The 19,217-nt window shown below is 58.1% G+C and overlaps 1 protein-coding gene across 1 annotated transcript in view; it reads left to right on the plus strand.

The window, feature by feature from the left end:
- The first annotated feature begins 490 nt into the window (after window positions 1-490).
- The window catches only part of LOC142257685 (uncharacterized), a 43,974-nt gene continuing 25,247 nt past the window's right edge, over window positions 491-19,217 (plus strand). Inside the window, exons 1-3 of the mRNA XM_075329821.1 lie at window positions 491-557; window positions 878-1,038; window positions 17,431-18,523. Of these exons, the coding sequence (XP_075185936.1) occupies window positions 491-557; window positions 878-1,038; window positions 17,431-18,354 (1,152 nt within the window). The 3' untranslated portion in view covers window positions 18,355-18,523. The remainder of the gene's footprint in view (window positions 558-877; window positions 1,039-17,430; window positions 18,524-19,217) is intronic.

A 19,217-nucleotide genomic window follows, 5' to 3' on the forward strand; every position in this document is an offset into this window, starting at 1 on the left:
TTGTTTCCTGCCGCCCCCGCTCAATCTCAGCCTCTCTCTCCCCTGTAATGTGGGGGTCTTGCGGTTTCTGCTCCTCACATCTCAGCTGTAGTTATATATAGGCTCGGCTGAGGCGGAAGTCTTAGTGACGGAGGTTGTCTTCTCTCCCGTCTGGTGGTCTTGGTGGTGTGTGCATCTGGGTTTCACCAGGGAAGTGGGGTGTCTGTGAAGTCGTGCTCAGCATGGGGCTGTGGTTAGGCGCACTGGTGGAAGGTGGGCGACCTCTATCTCCTGAAGTCGTATCTATATACATCTCCCAGCCGCCGCTCGCGGGAAAGATGGAAGATAACTGGAAAAATGTATCATGCGGAGGACCCAGCCTCACTGATCTCTCTTAGGGCCTATCTGGCCATATTATAAGGAGCTACATAACATGCCGGTTAGTTCCCAGTCTAAACCCTACATTTAGCGTAAAGTCTCCTTGTAGGCTGGAAACGTCTGAAGGCCAACCATGGAAGGCTTCCTTTGGTGGGAAAGAGATTCCTCAAAATCAGGAAAGCCACCACCATCCATGAATGGCAAATTAATCCAACCGGTCACGTAGCGTCACAGGCCCAAGAACATATAAGGATGTCACCTCCTTGTCTACCTGATTGGGCCATCAGACTCCTCTGTGGTACTTTTTCCCCTCTTGGTCATATTGACCCTCTTTTCTTGCCTGAGGTTGAGGCCATGACAGAGAACGTACATTGATGAAGTGGGTAAATCACTAGTCTTCATTTTTGTGCCAAAGAAAGATGTTTTTGTGGCCCGTGAAGCTCTGTACCAATATCTGTTAAGGTGGTCTTCGTCATGCTCCAATTATTTTCCGGTAACAATCTAAACACATCTTTTCTAGTTTACATCAATAATGGTCTTCGCTTTTCTTCCAAGTTTCTTCTTGAGTGGACGTTCTCCATCGTCTACGATGACACAAGGTCTTCTTCAGCAGGCCACTCCATCGTGGTTTACATTGTGTCTGCTAAGGGGTTGTCAAGTGACCTTTGGTGCTTTCTTGACGTAGAGCCCTCTCATTCTTTTCGGCCCCTTTCTCAGTACTCTCACACAAAGTGTCCGAGCCCAAGTAGGGGTCATCTGAAGCAGTGAAGGCCTTGGAAAACATTGAGAGGGAAGTTCCTGTCAGTGGCTGATGCTTGTCAGTTGTGGCCTCAGGTTCTCCTCTATGCTGGGTGTTCATCGTCATACAGCTTTACAATGTAAACTCCTATATATCGACGTGGCCATATCTGAGACCTCTGTACACGGGGCACTTACTTTGTGCTCTGAGCACAGTGGGGTGCAGGGTCTCGCCCTCGGTTTGGGCTTGTTTGTGTGGCAGAGGGCTGGCACCTGCACACATCAGGTGAGGGCGGAGGCAGGACAGGTTGTTGTGCCCAGCGGGTAGTAGGGGGGAGGGGATGCTGGATGGAGGGGATGCTGCAGAACAGGTCCGTCCTGTAATCCCTCCCTGGGTGTTTGTGTGTGGGGGGAGGATCATTATAAGATGTGTCATGGCCGGGCGCGGAGCCTGTGACAGCGCTGTGACCATGGTAACATATCGCAAGCTTTGCCGAGGAGATCGCAACTGACAATCCTCAATGGGGGTCACACAGTGATAGCAGAGGAAACCAGGATCAGTCAGCCCCTCCATAGGTGGACACCGGACGTCACCTGATGAAATGTGACATCATCGTTCAACAGTGCTGCAGACACAGGCTCAGTACATGGCTCCGGTGCCATCATGAAGCTGTGACATCATCACACGCACCGCTGCAGACACAGGCTCAGTACAGGGCCCCGGTGACATCATGAAGCTGTGACATCATCACACGCATCGCTGCAGACACAGGCTCAGTACAGGGCCCCGGTGACATCATGAAGCTGTGACATCATCACACGCATCGCTGCAGACACAGGCTCAGTACATGGCTCCGGTGCCATCATGAAGCTGTGACATCATCACACGCACCGCTGCAGACACCGGCTCAGTACAGGGCCCCGGTGCCATCATGAAGCTGTGACATCATCACACGCATCGCTGCAGACACCGGCTCAGTACAGGGCCCTGGTGACATCACAGCCATGACATCATCACACGCACCGCTGCAGACACCGGCTCAGTACAGGGCCCCGGTGACATCACAGCCATGACATCATCACACGCACTGCTGCAGACACAGGCTCAGTACAGGGCCCCGGTGACATCACAGAGCCATGACATCATCACACGCACCGCTGCAGACACAGGCTCAGTACATGGCTCCGGTGCCATCATGAAGCTGTGACATCATCACACGCACCGCTGCAGACACCGGCTCAGTACAGGGCCCCGGTGACATCACAGCCATGACATCATCACACGTACTGCTGCAGACACCAGCTCAGAACAGGGCCCCGGTGACATCACAGAGCCATGACATCATCACACACATCGCTGCAGACACCGGCTCAGTACAGGGCCCCGGTGACATCACAGCCATGACATCATCACACGCACTGCTGCAGACACCGGCTCAGTACAGGGCTCCGATGCCATAATGAAGCTGTGACATCATCACACGTACCGCTGCAGACACCGGCTGAGTACAGGGCCCCGGTGACATCACAGCCATGACATCATCACACACATCGCTGCAGACACCGGCTCAGTACAGGGCCCCGGTGACATCACAGCCATGACATCATCACACGCACCGCTGCAGACACCGGCTCAGTACAGGGCCCCGGTGACATCACAGAGCCATGACATCATCACACGCACCGCTGCAGACACCGGCTCAGTACAGGGCCCCGGTGACATCACAGCCATGACATCATCACACGCACTGCTGCAGACACCGGCTCAGTACAGGGCTCCGGTGCCATCATGAAGCTGTGACATCATCACACGTACCGCTGCAGACACCGGCTGAGTACAGGGCCCCGGTGACATCACAGCCATGACATCATCACACGCACCGCTGCAGACACCGGCTCAGTACAGGGCCCCGGTGACATCACAGAGCCATGACATCATCACACGCACCGCTGCAGACACCGGCTCAGTACAGGGCCCCGGTGACATCACAGCCATGACATCATCACACGAACTGCTGCAGACACCGGCTCAGTACAGGGCCCCGGTGACATCACAGAGCCATGACATCATCACATGCATCGCTGCAGACACAGGCTCAATACCTAGCCCTGGTGACATCATGAAGTTGTGACATCATCACAAGCATCACTGCAGACACAGGCTCAGTACACAGCCCTGGTGACATCATGAAGCTGTGACATCACACGCACCGCTGCAGACACCGGCTCAGTACAGGGCCCCGGTGACATCACAGCCATGACATCATCACACGCATCGCTGCAGACACCGGCTCAGTACAGGGCCCCGGTGACATCACAGAGCCATGACATCATCACATGCATCGCTGCAGACACCAACTCAGTACAGGGCCCCGGTGACATCACAGCCATGACATCATCACACGCATCGCTGCAGACACCGGCTCAGTACAGGGCCCCGGTGACATCACAGCCATGACATCATCACATGCACCGCTGCAGACACCGGCTCAGTACAGGGCCCCGGTGACATCACAGAGCCATGACATCATCACATGCATCGCTGCAGACACAGGCTCAGTACCTAGCCCTGGTGACATCATGAAGTTGTGACATCATCACAAGCATCACTGCAGACACAGGCTCAGTACACAGCCCTGGTGACATCACAGCCATGACATCATCACACGCACTGCTGCAGACACCGGCTCAGTACAGGGCCCCGGTGACATCACAGCCATGACATCATCACACGCACCGCTGCAGACACCGGCTCAGTACAGAGCCCCGGTGACATCACAGCCATGACATCATCACATGCACTGCTGCAGACACCGGCTCAGTACACAGCCCTGGTTACATCATGAAACTGTGACATCATCACACGCATCACTGCAGACACAGGCTCAGTACACAGCCCTGGTGACATCATGAAGCTGTGACATCATCACATGCATCGCTGCAGACATAGGCTCAGTACACAGCCCTGGTGACATCATGAAGCTGTGACATCATCACACGCATCGCTGCAGACACAGGCTCAGTACACAGCCCTGGTGACATCATGAAGCTGTGACATCATCACACGCATCGCTGCAGACACAGGCTCAGTATACGGCCCTGGTGACATCATGAAGCTGTGACATCATCACATGCACCGCTGCTGACACAGGCTCAGTACACAGCCCTGGTGACATCATGAAGCTGTGACATCATCACACGCATCGCTGCAGACACAGGCTCAGTACACAGCCCTGGTGACATCATGAAGCTGTGACATCATCACATGCATCGCTGCAGACACAGGCTCAGTACACAGCCCTGGTGACATCATTAAGCTGTGACATCATCACATGCACCGCTGCAGACACAGGCTCAGTACACGGCCCTGGTGACATCATGAAGCTGTGACATCATCACATGCATCGCTGCAGACACAGGCTCAGTACACAGCCCTGGTGACATCATGAAGCTGTGACATCACACGCATCGCTGCAGACACAGGCTCAGTACACAGCCCTGGTGACATCATGAAGCTGTGACATCACATGCATCGCTGCAGACACAGGCTCAGTACACAGCCCTGGTGACATCATGAAGCTGTGACATCATCACACGCATCGCTGCAGACACAGGCTCAGTACACAGCCCTGGTGACATCATGAAGCTGTGACATCACCACACGCATCGCTGCAGACACAGGCTCAGTACACAGCCCTGGTGACATCATGAAGCTGTGACATCACACGCATTGCTGCAGACACAGGCTCAGTACACAGCCCTGGTGACATCATGAAGCTGTGACATCATCACACGCATCGCTGCAGACACAGGCTCAGTACACAGCCCTGGTGACATCATGAAGCTGTGACATCACCACACGCATCGCTGCAGACACAGGCTCAGTACACAGCCCTGGTGACATCATGAAGCTGTGACATCACACGCATTGCTGCAGACACAGGCTCAGTACACAGCCCTGGTGACATCATGAAGCTGTGACATCATCACACGCATCGCTGCAGACACAGGCTCAGTACACAGCCCTGGTGACATCATGAAGCTGTGACATTGTGGCGCCCCTGACCTGGTCAGGCACCACTGAGTACTGCACCCATGCTGGGGACAGTACAACACAGGTAATCCAGAAGGCTGACAGGGGTGTGGTACACAGGCGCATAGTGATCAGGTCTCACACATGTACCCATGAGAGGACCCCTGGGGATCCCAGGAGGGGGAAAAGCCTTGACCTTCACTGGAATAGTGGAGGGGGCCAAAAGCCTCCATCTCCTCTCAAGGGGTGTGGTAAGAGAGTCTGGTTGCTAGGTGGCGTAGGCAAGAACAGGAGAGGAGGGGCAGTGAGTCAGTTAGAGCAGAACTCCATAGGGCTCAGTGAGGAGCAGACCTGTGGGGCTGATGCTGTCTAACAGCGCCCGCGCAGTGGCTACTGACGGGGGAGAACGGTCAACTAGGAGTGCTACCCGAAATCCATCTTCAGCTAGAGAGAGAGCAACGGAGTGGGAAGTAAGGAGACTGCTAGAGAGTACCAGGCCCAAACGGGCGGCAGATCCCGAAGCGGAGATAGATCCAGCTTTCTTTTGCTAAACCTGCCGGTGTGGGGCTCTCAAAGCCCACGCCACAACACCACAAAAGCCGCAGCCACGTAACCGCAGTGAGGGCCCATAGGTCACAGGAGGCAAGAAGCTGGAGTGATCTGGCCCAGGCAACAAGCACACGGCGAACGAAGGGGAGTGAGGCTTCAGCAACTTCCCTGGGTGACCCCCATAGGGACTCAAAGTCGGGGTCACCCCAAACCACCAAGGGCTAAGGAAGGCGAGTTGGTAGTCACCCTCACAAGTCAGCCTGAAGGACACCTGGTTCCCGCCTGGTTCATCCCAGCTACGCCCGGGTTACTCACCCTGCCACCTGAAGTGAGTAAAAACCCTGAAAGACATTCTGCCTGTGTGGAGTTATTCTGCGCCTTGTGGTACTACGCACCTACATCGGGCCCTGGGGCTTGCCTCACTCTCAGGAGGCTATCCCAACTAACTGCACATACCATCAGCCCCAGGCGACCCTCAACCTGCAGTGGCGGTCCCTACTGGCCGCAATACTGAGAGTGGCGTCACGACAAGAAGAAGATCTCCTACCTGTGACCAGATCCAGCTACGTGGAGTCCCTGAAGGTAATGCACCGACACAACACCTGTGGGGCTTCACATCTGGCGTCACGAACAGGATAAGGACTAGACCTGTTCAGACAGGTGACCATGTGCCTGGGCGGTCCGCTTGAAAAATTGGAAGCGCCGCCATATTGCCACCATGAAAAGCGCGCTGAAAAACAACAGCAGCCCGCGCTGGAAGAAGTTACCGCCCACGAAGAGGTGTGGCTACCCAGAGATCCCCTGCAGAGTTCTGACCTCGCTTGTGAAGAGAGCGGAAGCGTCCAGAGACGTCGGGACAGAAAGGGAGCCAGAAGCCTGCTGCTGGGAGAGGAGCTGCTGAAAGAGGCAGAGCGGAAACTGAACAGCTTGCTATCAGAGGCAACGGCGAGTCCACAGCTGGAGAGTCGTGCAGAAGAGGGCGCAGAAGAAATGGCGTCTGACCGCAGAAATCCAGAACCGGGCTCCGCTGCCTGGTGGTATCGGGAGCTGGCCCAGTTCTGCGACCGACTGGAGACCCGGGTTGTGGAGCAGATCCGGGAAGAACGAATGGAAATGCTGGAGATGACCGCGGCGGTTCGGGCCTATGAAAGGAGAGCCGCGCGCCGAGTGCCAGACAGGACGGCGATGACGCAGACCCCGATGCTGCCACCGGTGGGTGAGTCGAGTGATGCCCCGGCCAGCGCAAGTGCCCCGACCCCTGCTGCCACGCCCGCGGTCCCCGAAGAGGCGTCCGGTGCGGCGACGCTGAAGCAGGCCGCAGCCACGCCAGGTGCGGCCTTCCAAGCCCCAGCGGCCGCAGCGATGCCCTGCTCGGCCCACCAAGACCCGGTCCCTGCAGCAACGCCCAGTCCGGCCCGCAAAGAACCGGCTGCCACCGCGACCCTCATCCGCGCCGCAGGCGTAACGCTGACCCAGGCCGCCGCCCTGCTAGGCCCGGCCCGCCGAGACCCCACCGCCGCAGCAACGCTCGTCCGCGCCGCAAGTGAGGTGCTGAACCAGGCCGCAGCCACGCCAGGCGCGGCCCGCCAAGCCCCGGCCGCCGCAGCGATGCCCTGCTCGGCCCACCAAGACCCGGTCCCTGCAGCGACGCCCAGCCCAGCCTGCACAGATCCCATCACAGCTGCGACGCCGATCCAGGCCGCCGCCATACAGGGCGCGGCCCGCCAAGACCAGGCCGCCGCCATGCCGGGCGCGGCCCGCCAAGACCAGGCCGCCGCCAAACAGGGCGCGGCCCGCCAAGACCAGGCCGCCGCCATGCCAGGCGCGGCCCGCCAAGAAGAGATTACCTCATCATTTACCCCGGCCTGCAAGGCCAGAGCAGACACCGCTCCCCAGTCCAAAGAGGTCCCTGCTAGGAAGACCCTGATAGGAGAGGACCCCGAATACTGGAAGCTGAAGGCTGACCTAGAGGCCCAGTTCCCACAAGAGATGGTGGATCGGTATCTGCTCCCTCCGCATACCCCCAAGGAGATTCAGGCAACCCCTGCAGCCGCGCCAGAGAGTCCACCGCCCAGACCAGCTGAGGACCACTCATCTCCAGCGCTACCACAACCAGAGTGCTCAGAAGCACTAAGGGGGAGAGGAGGCCAGGAAGCTGAGGAGCTGACTCCGGAGCCACCGGCAGTGGAGCAATACCCAGAGCCGGAGATGCTGCCATATTCCCGTTGGGACGATGAAGACAGAGACACTGAAGAAGAAAGAAAATACAATGAACCCACAGACGAAGAAAGAGATCAAGAAAGCAGCAGGTGCCGCAGCCCAACAGGCCAAAGCCCTGGTATGGAGGAGTAAAGGAAAGTAAGAAGTCAGCAGTTAGAAAGTTAAAGTTTTGAAAAGTTTGTTTTGCAACGTTTACGTTTAAGCATGTGCCCACAAAAACTATTGTGAGAAAACCATAAACCTTAAGGCTATGAACTGGCTATAGCCACAAACTCTCGCAGTGTAAATAGTTACACCAGAGGGCACCACCGCCACCAGAGTCAGCCTGTTTAGGGGCTTGGCTCGTCTGCAACCAGGAGGAGCCCGTCCGTATATAGGGCCTTGGCTCACCTGCGACCAGAGAGCATGCCTGTTTATGGGGCCTGGCTCTCCACCACAAAGAGGGTACCTGGTCAGCACCAACTGTGGAGGCCGTCTCTGCATCCTGCCAGAAGAGGCTGAAGGCGCGGATCCACCAAGCCAGGTATACCCTGAAACCACCAGCCCATGTAAGCCGCCTCTACATCCTGCCAGAAGTGGCTGAAGCCGCGGCCAACGTGAAAGGGTTTTGGGGTGGGTTAACGGACTTGTGGGTGGAGGGTGGTGATGTATGGTACCTGGTGCTTTTAAATGTTTTACATGTTTTAATGTTTTATGCATTTTAAAATGTTGTCTTGCAGCCCGAGGACGTGCTGGTGATAACTAAGGGGGAATGTGGCGCCCCTGACCTGGTCAGGCACCACTGAGTACTGCACCCATGCTGGGGACAGTACAACACAGGTAATCCAGAAGGCTGACAGGGGTGTGGAACACAGGCGCATAGTGATCATGTCTCACACATGTACCCATGAGAGGACCCCTGGGGATCCCAGGAGGGGGAAAAGCCTTGACCTTCACTGGAATAGTGGAGGGGGCCAAAAGCCTCCATCTCCTCTCAAGGGGTGTGGTAAGAGAGTCTGGTTGCTAGGTGGCGTAGGCAAGAACAGGAGAGGAGGGGCAGTGAGTCAGTTAGAGCAGAACTCCATAGGGCTCAGTGAGGAGCAGACCTGTGGGGCTGTTGCTGTCTAACAGCGCCCGCGCAGTGGCTACTGACGGGGGAGAACGGTCAACTAGGAGTGCTACCCGAAATCCATCTTCAGCTAGAGAGAGAGCAACGGAGTGGGAAGTAAGGAGACTGCTAGAGAGTACCAGGCCCAAACGGGCGGCAGATCCCGAAGCGGAGATAGATCCAGCTTTCTTTTGCTAAACCTGCCGGTGTGGGGCTCTCAAAGCCCACGCCACAACACCACAAAAAGCCGCAGCCACGTAGCCACAGTTAGGGCCCATAGCTCACAGGAGGCAAGAAGCTGGAGTGATCTGGCCCAGGCAACAAGCACACGGCGAACGAAGGGGAGTGAGGCTTCAGCAACTTCCCTGGGTGACCCCCATAGGGACTCAAAGTCGGGGTCACCCCAAACCACCAAGGGCTAAGGAAGGCGAGTTGGTAGTCACCCTCACAAGTCAGCCTGAAGGACACCTGGTTCCCGCCTGGTTCATCCCAGCTACGCCCGGGTTACTCACCCTGCCACCTGAAGTGAGTAAAAACCCTGAAAGACATTCTGCCTGTGTGGAGTTATTCTGCGCCTTGTGGTACTACGCACCTACATCGGGCCCTGGGGCTTGCCTCACTCTCAGGAGGCTATCCCAACTAACTGCACATACCATCAGCCCCAGGCGACCCTCAACCTGCAGTGGCGGTCCCTACTGGCCGCAATACTGAGAGTGGCGTCACGACAAGAAGAAGATCTCCTACCTGTGACCAGATCCAGCCGAGTGGAGTCCCTGAAGGTAATGCACCGACACAACACCTGTGGGGCTTCACAACATCATCACACGCATCGCTGCAGACACAGGCTCAGTACACAGCCCTGGTGACATCATGAAGCTATGACATCATCACACGCATCGCTGGAGACACAGGCTCAGTACACAGCCCTGGTGACATCATGAAGCTGTGACATCACCACACGCATCGCTGCAGACACAGGCTCAGTACACAGCCCTGGTGACATCATGAAGCTGTGACATCACCACACGCATCGCTGCAGACACAGGCTCAGTACACAGCCCTGGTGACATCATGAAGCTGTGACATCATCACACGCATCGCTGCAGACACAGGCTCAGTACACAGCCCTGGTGACATCATGAAGCTGTGACATCATCACACGCACCGCTGCAGACACAGGCTCAGTACACAGCCCTGGTGACATCATGAAGCTGTGACATCATCACACGCATCGCTGCAGACACAGGCTCAGTACACGGCCCTGGTGACATCATGAAGCTGTGACATCATCACACGCATCGCTGCAGACACAGGCTCAGTACACAGCCCTGGTGACATCATGAAGCTGTGACATCATCACACGCATCGCTGCAGACACAGGCTCAGTACACAGCCCTGGTGACATCATGAAGCTGTGACATCATCACACGCATCGCTGCAGACACAGGCTCAGTACACAGCCCTGGTGACATCATGAAGCTGTGACATCACCACACGCATCGCTGCAGACACAGGCTCAGTACACAGCCCTGGTGACATCATGAAGCTGTGACATCACCACACGCATCGCTGCAGACACAGGCTCAGTACACAGCCCTGGTGACATCATGAAGCTGTGACATCATCACACGCATCGCTGGAGACACAGGCTCAGTACACAGCCCTGGTGACATCATGAAGCTGTGACATCACCACACGCATCGCTGCAGACACAGGCTCAGTACACAGCCCTGGTGACATCATGAAGCTATGACATCATCACACGCATCGCTGGAGACACAGGCTCAGTACACAGCCCTGGTGACATCATGAAGCTGTGACATCACCACACGCATCGCTGCAGACACAGGCTCAGTACACAGCCCTGGTGACATCATGAAGCTGTGACATCACCACATGCATCGCTGCAGACACAGGCTCAGTACACGGCCCTGGTGACATCATGAAGCTGTGACATCATCACACGCATCGCTGCAGACACAGGCTCAGTACACAGCCCTGGTGACATCATGAAGCTGTGACATCATCACACGCATCGCTGCAGACACAGGCTCAGTACACGGCCCTGGTGACATCATGAAGCTATGACATCATCACACGCACCGCTGCAGACACCGGCTCAGTACACAACCCTGGTGACATCATGAAGCTATGACATCATCACACGCATCGCTGCAGACACAGGCTCAGTACACAGCCCTGGTGACATCATGAAGCTGTGACATCATCACACGCATCGCTGCAGACACAGGCTCAGTACACAGCCCTGGTGACATCATGAAGCTGTGACATCATCACACGCATCGCTGCAGACACAGGCTCAGTACACAGCCCTGGTGACATCATGAAGCTGTGACATCACCACACGCATCGCTGCAGACACAGGCTCAGTACACGGCCCCGGTGACATCATGAAGCTGTGACATCATCACACGCATCGCTGCAGACACAGGCTCAGTACACAGCCCTGGTGACATCATGAAGCTGTGACATCATCACACGCATCGCTGCAGACACAGGCTCAGTACACGGCCCTGGTGACATCATGAAGCTATGACATCATCACACGCACCGCTGCAGACACCGGCTCAGTACACAGCCCTGGTGACATCATGAAGCTATGACATCATCACACGCATCGCTGCAGACACAGGCTCAGTACACAGCCCTGGTGACATCATGAAGCTGTGACATCATCACACGCATCGCTGCAGACACAGGCTCAGTACACAGCCCTGGTGACATCATGAAGCTGTGACATCATCACACGCATCGCTGCAGACACAGGCTCAGTACACGGCCCCGGTGACATCATGAAGCTGTGACATCATCACACATATCGCTGCAGACACAGGCTCAGTACACAGCCCTGGTGACATCATGAAGCTGTGACATCATCACATGCATCGCTGCAGACACAGGCTCAGTACACGGCCCCGGTGACATCATGAAGCTGTGACATCATCACACGCATCGCTGCAGACACAGGCTCAGTACACAGCCCTGGTGACATCATGAAGCTGTGACATCATCACACGCACCGCTGCAGACACAGGCTCAGTACACAGCCCTGGTGACATCATGAAGCTGTGACATCATCACACGCATCGCTGCAGACACAGGCTCAGTACACAGCCCTGGTGACATCATGAAGCTGTGACATCATCACACGCATCGCTGCAGACACAGGCTCAGTACACAGCCCTGGTGACATCAAATAGCTATGACATCATTATAAGATACTGCTGCAGACCCATGCTCAGTAAACGAGGCCTTGGTCACATCATGCAGATGTGACATCATCACATCACACTACTGCAAAAGTTCAATGCACAGCCCCGGTGACTTCACAGAGCTGTGACATCATACGACCCCGCTGCAGACCCAGGCTGCCTCAATACACCACACCGGTTGGCTGCAGACATGGGCTCATTATTCAGCTCCGATGACATCACAGAGCTGTGACATCATCATATGGCACCGCTTCAGACACAGGCTCAGCACACAGCGTCCAATGACATCACAGAGCTGTGACATCATCACACAACACCGCTGCAGAAACAGGCTCAGAATACAGGGTGTGATGATGTTACTGCATGGCCTCTGTATAACTGTGGGTGTCCATGTTCTGGTTCTGTGTGGCCCCTGTATAACACTGTTGGGGCCCCCGTACTCCAGTCCTGTGTGGCTACCGTATAACCCTGTGTAGCCCCCATAATACACTGTGGGGGCCTCAGTGCTCTTGATCCTGTGTGGTCCCTGTATAACACTGTGGTGGTCCCCGTGCTCCGGTCCTGTGTGACCTGTATAACACTGAGGAAGCCCCTGTATAACAGTGTGGGTTTGCCCCAGTGCTCTGATCCTGTGTGGCCCCTGCATAACACTGTAGGGGCACCCCATGGTACGATACTGTGTAGCCCCTGTATAACACTGTAGGAGCCCCCGTGCTCCAGTCCTGTGTGGCCCCTGTATAACACTGTAGGGGCCTCCGTGCTCCAGTCCTGTGTGGCCCCTGTATAACACTGTAGGGGCCCCCATGATCCAGTCTTGTGTGGCCCCTTTATAATACTGTAGGGGCCCCCATGCTCCGGTCCTTTGTGACCCCTGTATAACACTGTAGGGGCCCACCTGCTCTGGTCCCTTGTGGCCCCTGAATAATACTGTAGGGGCCCCCGTAATCTGGTCCTGTGTGGCCCCTGTATAACACTGTAGGGACCTCCGTGCTCCAGTCTTGTGTGGCCCCTGTATAACACTGTAGGGGGCCCCGTGCTCCGGTCCCGTGTGGCCCCTGTATAACACTGTAGGGACCTCCGTGCTCCAGTCTTGTGTGGCCCCTGTATAATACTGTAGGGGGCCCCGTGCTCCGGTCCTGTGTGGCCCCTGTATAACACTGTGGGGCCCCCATGCTCCGGTCCTGTGTAGCCCCTATATAACACTGTAGGGGCCCCCATGCTCCGGTCCTTTGTGGCCCCTGTATAACACTGTAGGGGCCCACGTGCTCCGGTCCCTTGTGACCCCTGTAAAACACTGTAGGGGTCCCCATGCTCCAGTCCTGTGTGGCCCCTGTATAATACTGTAGGGGCCTCCGTGCTCCAGTTCTGTATGGCCCCTATATAACACTGTAGGGGCCCCCGGGCTCTGGTCCTGTGTGGCCCCTGTATAACACTGTAGGGTTCCACGTGCTCCGGTCCCTTTTGGCCCCTGTATAACACTGTAAGGGCCTCTGTGCTCCAGTTCTGTGTGGCCCCTGTATAAAACTGTAGGGGTCCCCATGCTCCAGTCCTGTGTTGCCCCTTTATAATACTGTAGGGGCCCCCGTGCTCCGGTCCTGTGTGGCCCCGTTTAACACTGTAGGGGCCCTCAGGCTCCATTCCTGTGTGGCCTCTGTATAACACTGTAGGGGTCCCCATGCTCCAGTCCTGTGTTGCCCCTTTATAATACTGTAGGGGCCCCCGTGCTCCGGTCCTGTGTGGCCCCGTATAACACTGTAGGGGCCCCATGCTCCAGTCCTGTGTGGCCCTTGGGCCCCCGTGCTCCAGTCCTTCGGGGCCCCTGTATAACACTGTAGGGGACCCCGTGCTCGGACCTGTGTGGCCCCCGTATAACACTGTAGGGGCCCCCGTCCTTCAGTCCCGTGGCCCCTGTAAACCACTGTAGGGGCCCCCGTGCTCCGGTCCCGTGTGGCCCCTGTATAACACTGTAAGGGCCCCCGTGCTCCGGTCTCGTGTGGCCCCTGTATACCACTGTAGGGGCCCCTGTGCTCCGGTCCCGTGTGGCCCCTGTAAACCACTGTAGGGGCCCCCGTGCTCCGGTCCCATGTGGCCCCTGTATAACACTGTAGGGGCCCCTGTGCTCCGATCTTGTGTGGCCCCTGTATAACACTGTAGGGGCCCACGTGCTCCGGTCCCTTTTGGCCCCTGTATAACACTGTAAGGGCCTCTGTGCTCCAGTTCTGTGTGGCCCCTGTATAAAACTGTAGGGGTCCCCATGCTCCAGTCCTGTGTTGCCCCTTTATAATACTGTAGGGGCCCCCGTGCTCCGGTCCTGTGTGGCCCCGTTTAACACTGTAGGGGCCCCCAGGCTCCAGTCCTGTGTGGCCTCTGTATAACACTGTAGGGGTCCCCATGCTCCAGTCCTGTGTGGCCCCTTTATAATACTGTAGGGGCCCCCGTGCTCCGGTCCTGTGTGGCCCCGTATAACACTGTAGGGGCCCAATGCTCCAGTCCTGTGTGGCCCTTGGGCCCCCGTGCTCCAGTCCTTCGGGGCCCCTGTATAACACTGTAGGGGACCCCGTGCTTGGACCTGTGTGGCCCCTGTATAACACTGTAGGGGCCCCCGTCCTTCAGTCCCGTGGCCCCTGTAAACCACTGTAGGGGCCCCCGTGCTCCGGTCCCGTGTGGCCCCTGTATAACACTGTAAGGGCCCCCATGCTCCGGTCTCGTGTGGCCCCTGTATACCACTGTAGGGGCCCCTGTGCTCCGGTCCCGTGTGGCCCCTGTAAACCACTGTAGGGGCCCCCGTGCTCCGGTCCCATGTGGCCCCTGTATAACACTGTAGGAGCCCCTGTGCTCCGATCTTGTGTGGCCCCTGTATAACACTGTAGGGGCCCCCTGTGCTCCAGTCTCGTGTGGCCCCTGTATAACACTGTAGGGGCCCCTGTGCTCCAGTCTCGTGTGGCCCCTGTAAACCACTGTAGGGGCCCCCGTGCTCCGGTCTCGTGTGGCCCCTGTAAACCACTGTAGGGGCCCCTGTGCTCCGGTCTCGTGTGGCCCCTGTATCACACTGTAGGGGACCCCGTGCTCGGACCTGTGTGGCCCCTATATAACACTGTAGGGGCCCCCGTGCTCCGGTCTCCTGTTGCCCCTGTAAACCACTGTAGGGGCCCCCCGTGCTCCGGTCTCATGTGACCCCTATAAAAAAGGGGCCACCATGCTTCGGTTTGGATACTGTAGAGGCCCTCGTGCTCTGGTCCTATGTGGCCCCTGTATAACACTGTGGGGCCCCCTCGTATAACATTTTGGAGCCTCTGTATAACTCGTAGGGACTCCCATGCTCCAGTTCTGTGTGGCCCCTGTTTAACATTGTGTGACCCCTGTATAACACTGTGGGGCCCCCGTTCCTGTGTGGCCCCTATATAACACTGTAGGGGCCCCCATGCTCCAGTCCTGTGTGGCCCCTGTATAATACTGTAGGGGCCCCCGTGCTCCGGTCCTGTGTGGCCCCTGTATAACACTGTGGGGCCCCCGTGCTCCGGTCCTGTGTGGCCCCTGTATAACACTGTGGGGCCCCCATGCTCCGGTCCTGTGTAGCCCCTATATAACACTGTAGGGGCCCCCATGCTCCGGTCCTTTGTGGCCCCTGTATAACACTGTAGGGGCCCACGTGCTCCGGTCCCTTGTGACCCCTGTAAAACACTGTAGGGGCCCCCATGCTCCAGTCCTGTGTGGCCCCTGTATAATACTGTAGGGGCCCCCATGCTCCAGTTCTGTATGGCCTCTATATAACACTGTAGGGGACCCCGGGCTCTGGTCCTGTGTGGCCCCTGTATAACACTGTAGGGGCCCCTGTCCTTCAGTCCCGTGGCCCCTGTAAACCACTGTAGGGGCCCCCGTGCTCCGGTCCCGTGTGGCCCCTGTATAACACTGTAGGGGCCCCTGTGCTCCGGTCTCGTGTGGCCCCTGTAAACCACTGTAGGGGCCCCCGTGCTCCGGTCCCGTGTGGCCCCTGTATAACACTGTAGGGGCCCCTGTGCTCCAGTCTCGTGTGGCCCCTGTAAACCACTGTAGGGGCCCCCGTGCTCCGGTCCCGTGTGGCCCCTGTATAACACTGTAGGGGCCCCTGTGCTCCGGTCTCGTGTGGCCCCTGTAAACCACTGTAGGGGCCCCCGTGCTCCGGTCCCGTGTGGCCCCTGTATAACACTGTAGGGGCCCCTGTGCTCCAGTCCCGTGTGGCCCCTGTAAACCACTGTAGGGGCCCCCGTGCTCCGGTCCCGTGTGGCCCCTGTATAACACTGCAGGGGCCCCTGTGCTCCGGTCTCGTGTGGCCCCTGTAAACCTCTGTAGGGGCCCCTGTGCTCCGGTCCCGTGTGGCCCCTGTATAACACTGTAGGGGCCCCTGTGCTCCGGTCTCGTGTGGCCCCTGTAAACCTCTGTAGGGGCCCCTGTGCTCCGGTCCCGTGTGGCCCCTGTATAACACTGTAGGGGCTCCCGTGCTCCTCCCGTCTGGCCCCTGTATAACACTGTAGGGGACCCCGTGCTCGGACCTGTGTGGCCCCTGTATAACACTGTAGGGGCCCCCGTGCTCCTCCCGTGTGGCCCCTGTAAACCACTGTAGGGGCCCCTGTGCTCCGGTCTCGTGTGGCCCCTGTAAACCTCTGTAGGGGCTCCCGTGCTCCTCCCGTGTGGCCCCTGTATAACACTATAGGGGACCCCGTGCTCGGACCTGTGTGGCCCCTGTATAACACTGTAGGGGACCCCGTGCTCGGACCTGTGTGGCCCCTGTATAACACTGTGGGGCCCCTGCATAACACTATAGGGGCCCCCGTGCTCCGGTCATCCTCCCGCCTCCGTCCTGTCAGATTTTTCCAGTTGCCGCTTTAAGAACGCGGAGAAGATTTCTCGTCATCTTCCTGCAGGTCCCGCCCCTCCCGCTGACTGTCATCCAGCTCCGCCAATCGTGGAGCGGCATTTTTCCGGTCTGTCCCCCGTCTCGTCCAGTCAGCGCTCTCCGGGCTGAGCAGCACTTCCTGGTTGTCAGTTAAGGGGGCCCCATGAGGATGGCAGCTGGGCAGAGATTAAAGGTGGCAGGGAGGAGCCAGTGACAACCTGTGGCAGGTGGGGAGGGGGGGCCGCCAGGTACTGGGGGGTCCCGGTCCCGGAAGTGGCGGCAGGGCGGAGCCGTAACCAGGGACAGGTGAGGCTGGGAGGGGACAGCACAGGTGTGACAGGCTGGGGAGGAGGAGGACAGGCAGCTTCCTGCAGCAAAGCCCACCCAGCCAGTCAGCCAGCAGGAGAGGACGAGAGGGCACAGACCGGGACCCCGAGATCCAGAGGGCACCGAGGCAAGATCCGGAGGACACCGACCGGGACCCCAACATCCGGAGGGCACCGACCGGGACCCCAACATCCGGAGGGCACCGACCGGGACCCCAACATCCGGAGGGCACCGACCGGGACCCCAACATCTAGAGGGCACCGACCGGGACCCCAACATCCGGAGGGCACCGACCGGGACCCCAAGATCAAGAGGGCACCGAACCGAGATCCGAAGGGCACCGACTGGGACCCCAACATCTGGAGGGCACCAAGCGGGACCCCGAAATCCAGAGGGCACCGACCGGGACCCCGAGGGCATCGAGCCAAGATCCAGAGGGCACCTACCCGGACCCCGAAATCCAGAGGGCACTGACCGAGACCCCAAGATCCGGAGGGCAGCGAGCCGGGATCCGGAGGGGACTGACCGGGACCCCGAGATCCGAAGGGCACGGACTGGAACCCTAAGATCCGGAGGACACCTTCCGGGACCCCGAGATCCGGAGGGCACTAACCGGGACCCCGCGATCCGGAGGGCACCGAGCGGGACCCCGCGATCCGGAGGGCACCGAGCGGGACCCCGCGATCCGGAGGGCACCGAGCGGGACCCCGCGATCCGGAGGGCACCGAGCGGGACCCCGCGATCCGGAGGGCACCGAGCGGGACCCCGCGATCCGGAGGGCACCGAGCGAGACCCCGAGATCCGGAGGGCACCGAGCGGGACCCCGAGATCCGGAGGGCACCGAGCGGGACCCCGAGATCCGGAGGGCACCGAGCGGGACCCCGAGATCCGGAGGGCACCAACCAGGGATCCAGAGAGCAACGTGCCGGACCCCTGAGAAGAAGAGCAACAAGCTGGGCTTAAAATAAAGAGGACACAGATCCAGGACACTGCAGAACGGACCAACACGCTGGGACCCCGAATTCCAGAGGGCACCCCCTATAAACGGGACTGGAGCACAACAAGTCGGGACCCCAAGATAGAGGACATCTGTCACTGCAGAGTCGGTGAGTGTACCAGCCCAGTCTCCCTTCATCTCCTACCCACCATCATATATACAGGACCCTCCTCCAGTCACATATACAGGAGCCCCCCTCTGACACATATACAGGAGCCCCCCTCCGACACATATACAGGAGCCCCCCTCCGTCACATATACAGGAGCCCCCCTCCGTCACATATACAGGAGCCCCCCTCCGTCACATATACAGGAGCCCCCCTCCGTTACATATACAGGAGCCCCCCTCCGTCACATATACAGGAGCCCCCCTCTGTCACATATACAGGAGCCCCCCTCTGTCACATATACAGGAGCCCCCCTCTGTCACATATACAGGAGCCCCCCCCCCTGTCATATATACAGGAGCCCCCCCCCCTGTCATATATACAGGAGCCCCCCCCCCTGTCATATATACAGGAGCCCCCCCCCTGTCATATATACAGGAGCCCCCCCCCTGTCATATATACAGGAGCCCCCCCCCTGTCATATATACAGGAGCCCCCCCCCTGTCATATATACAGGAGCCCCCCCCCCTGTCATATATACAGGAGCCCCCCCCCCTGTCATATATACAGGAGCCCCCCCCTGTCATATATACAGGAGCCCCCCCCTGTCATATATACAGGAGCCCCCCCCCCTGTCATATATACAGGAGCCCCCCCCTGTCATATATACAGGAGCCCCCCCCGTCATATATACAG

The sequence above is a fragment of the Anomaloglossus baeobatrachus genome, chromosome 12, assembly GCF_048569485.1.
Source record: "Anomaloglossus baeobatrachus isolate aAnoBae1 chromosome 12, aAnoBae1.hap1, whole genome shotgun sequence".
NCBI lineage: Eukaryota > Metazoa > Chordata > Amphibia > Anura > Aromobatidae > Anomaloglossus > Anomaloglossus baeobatrachus.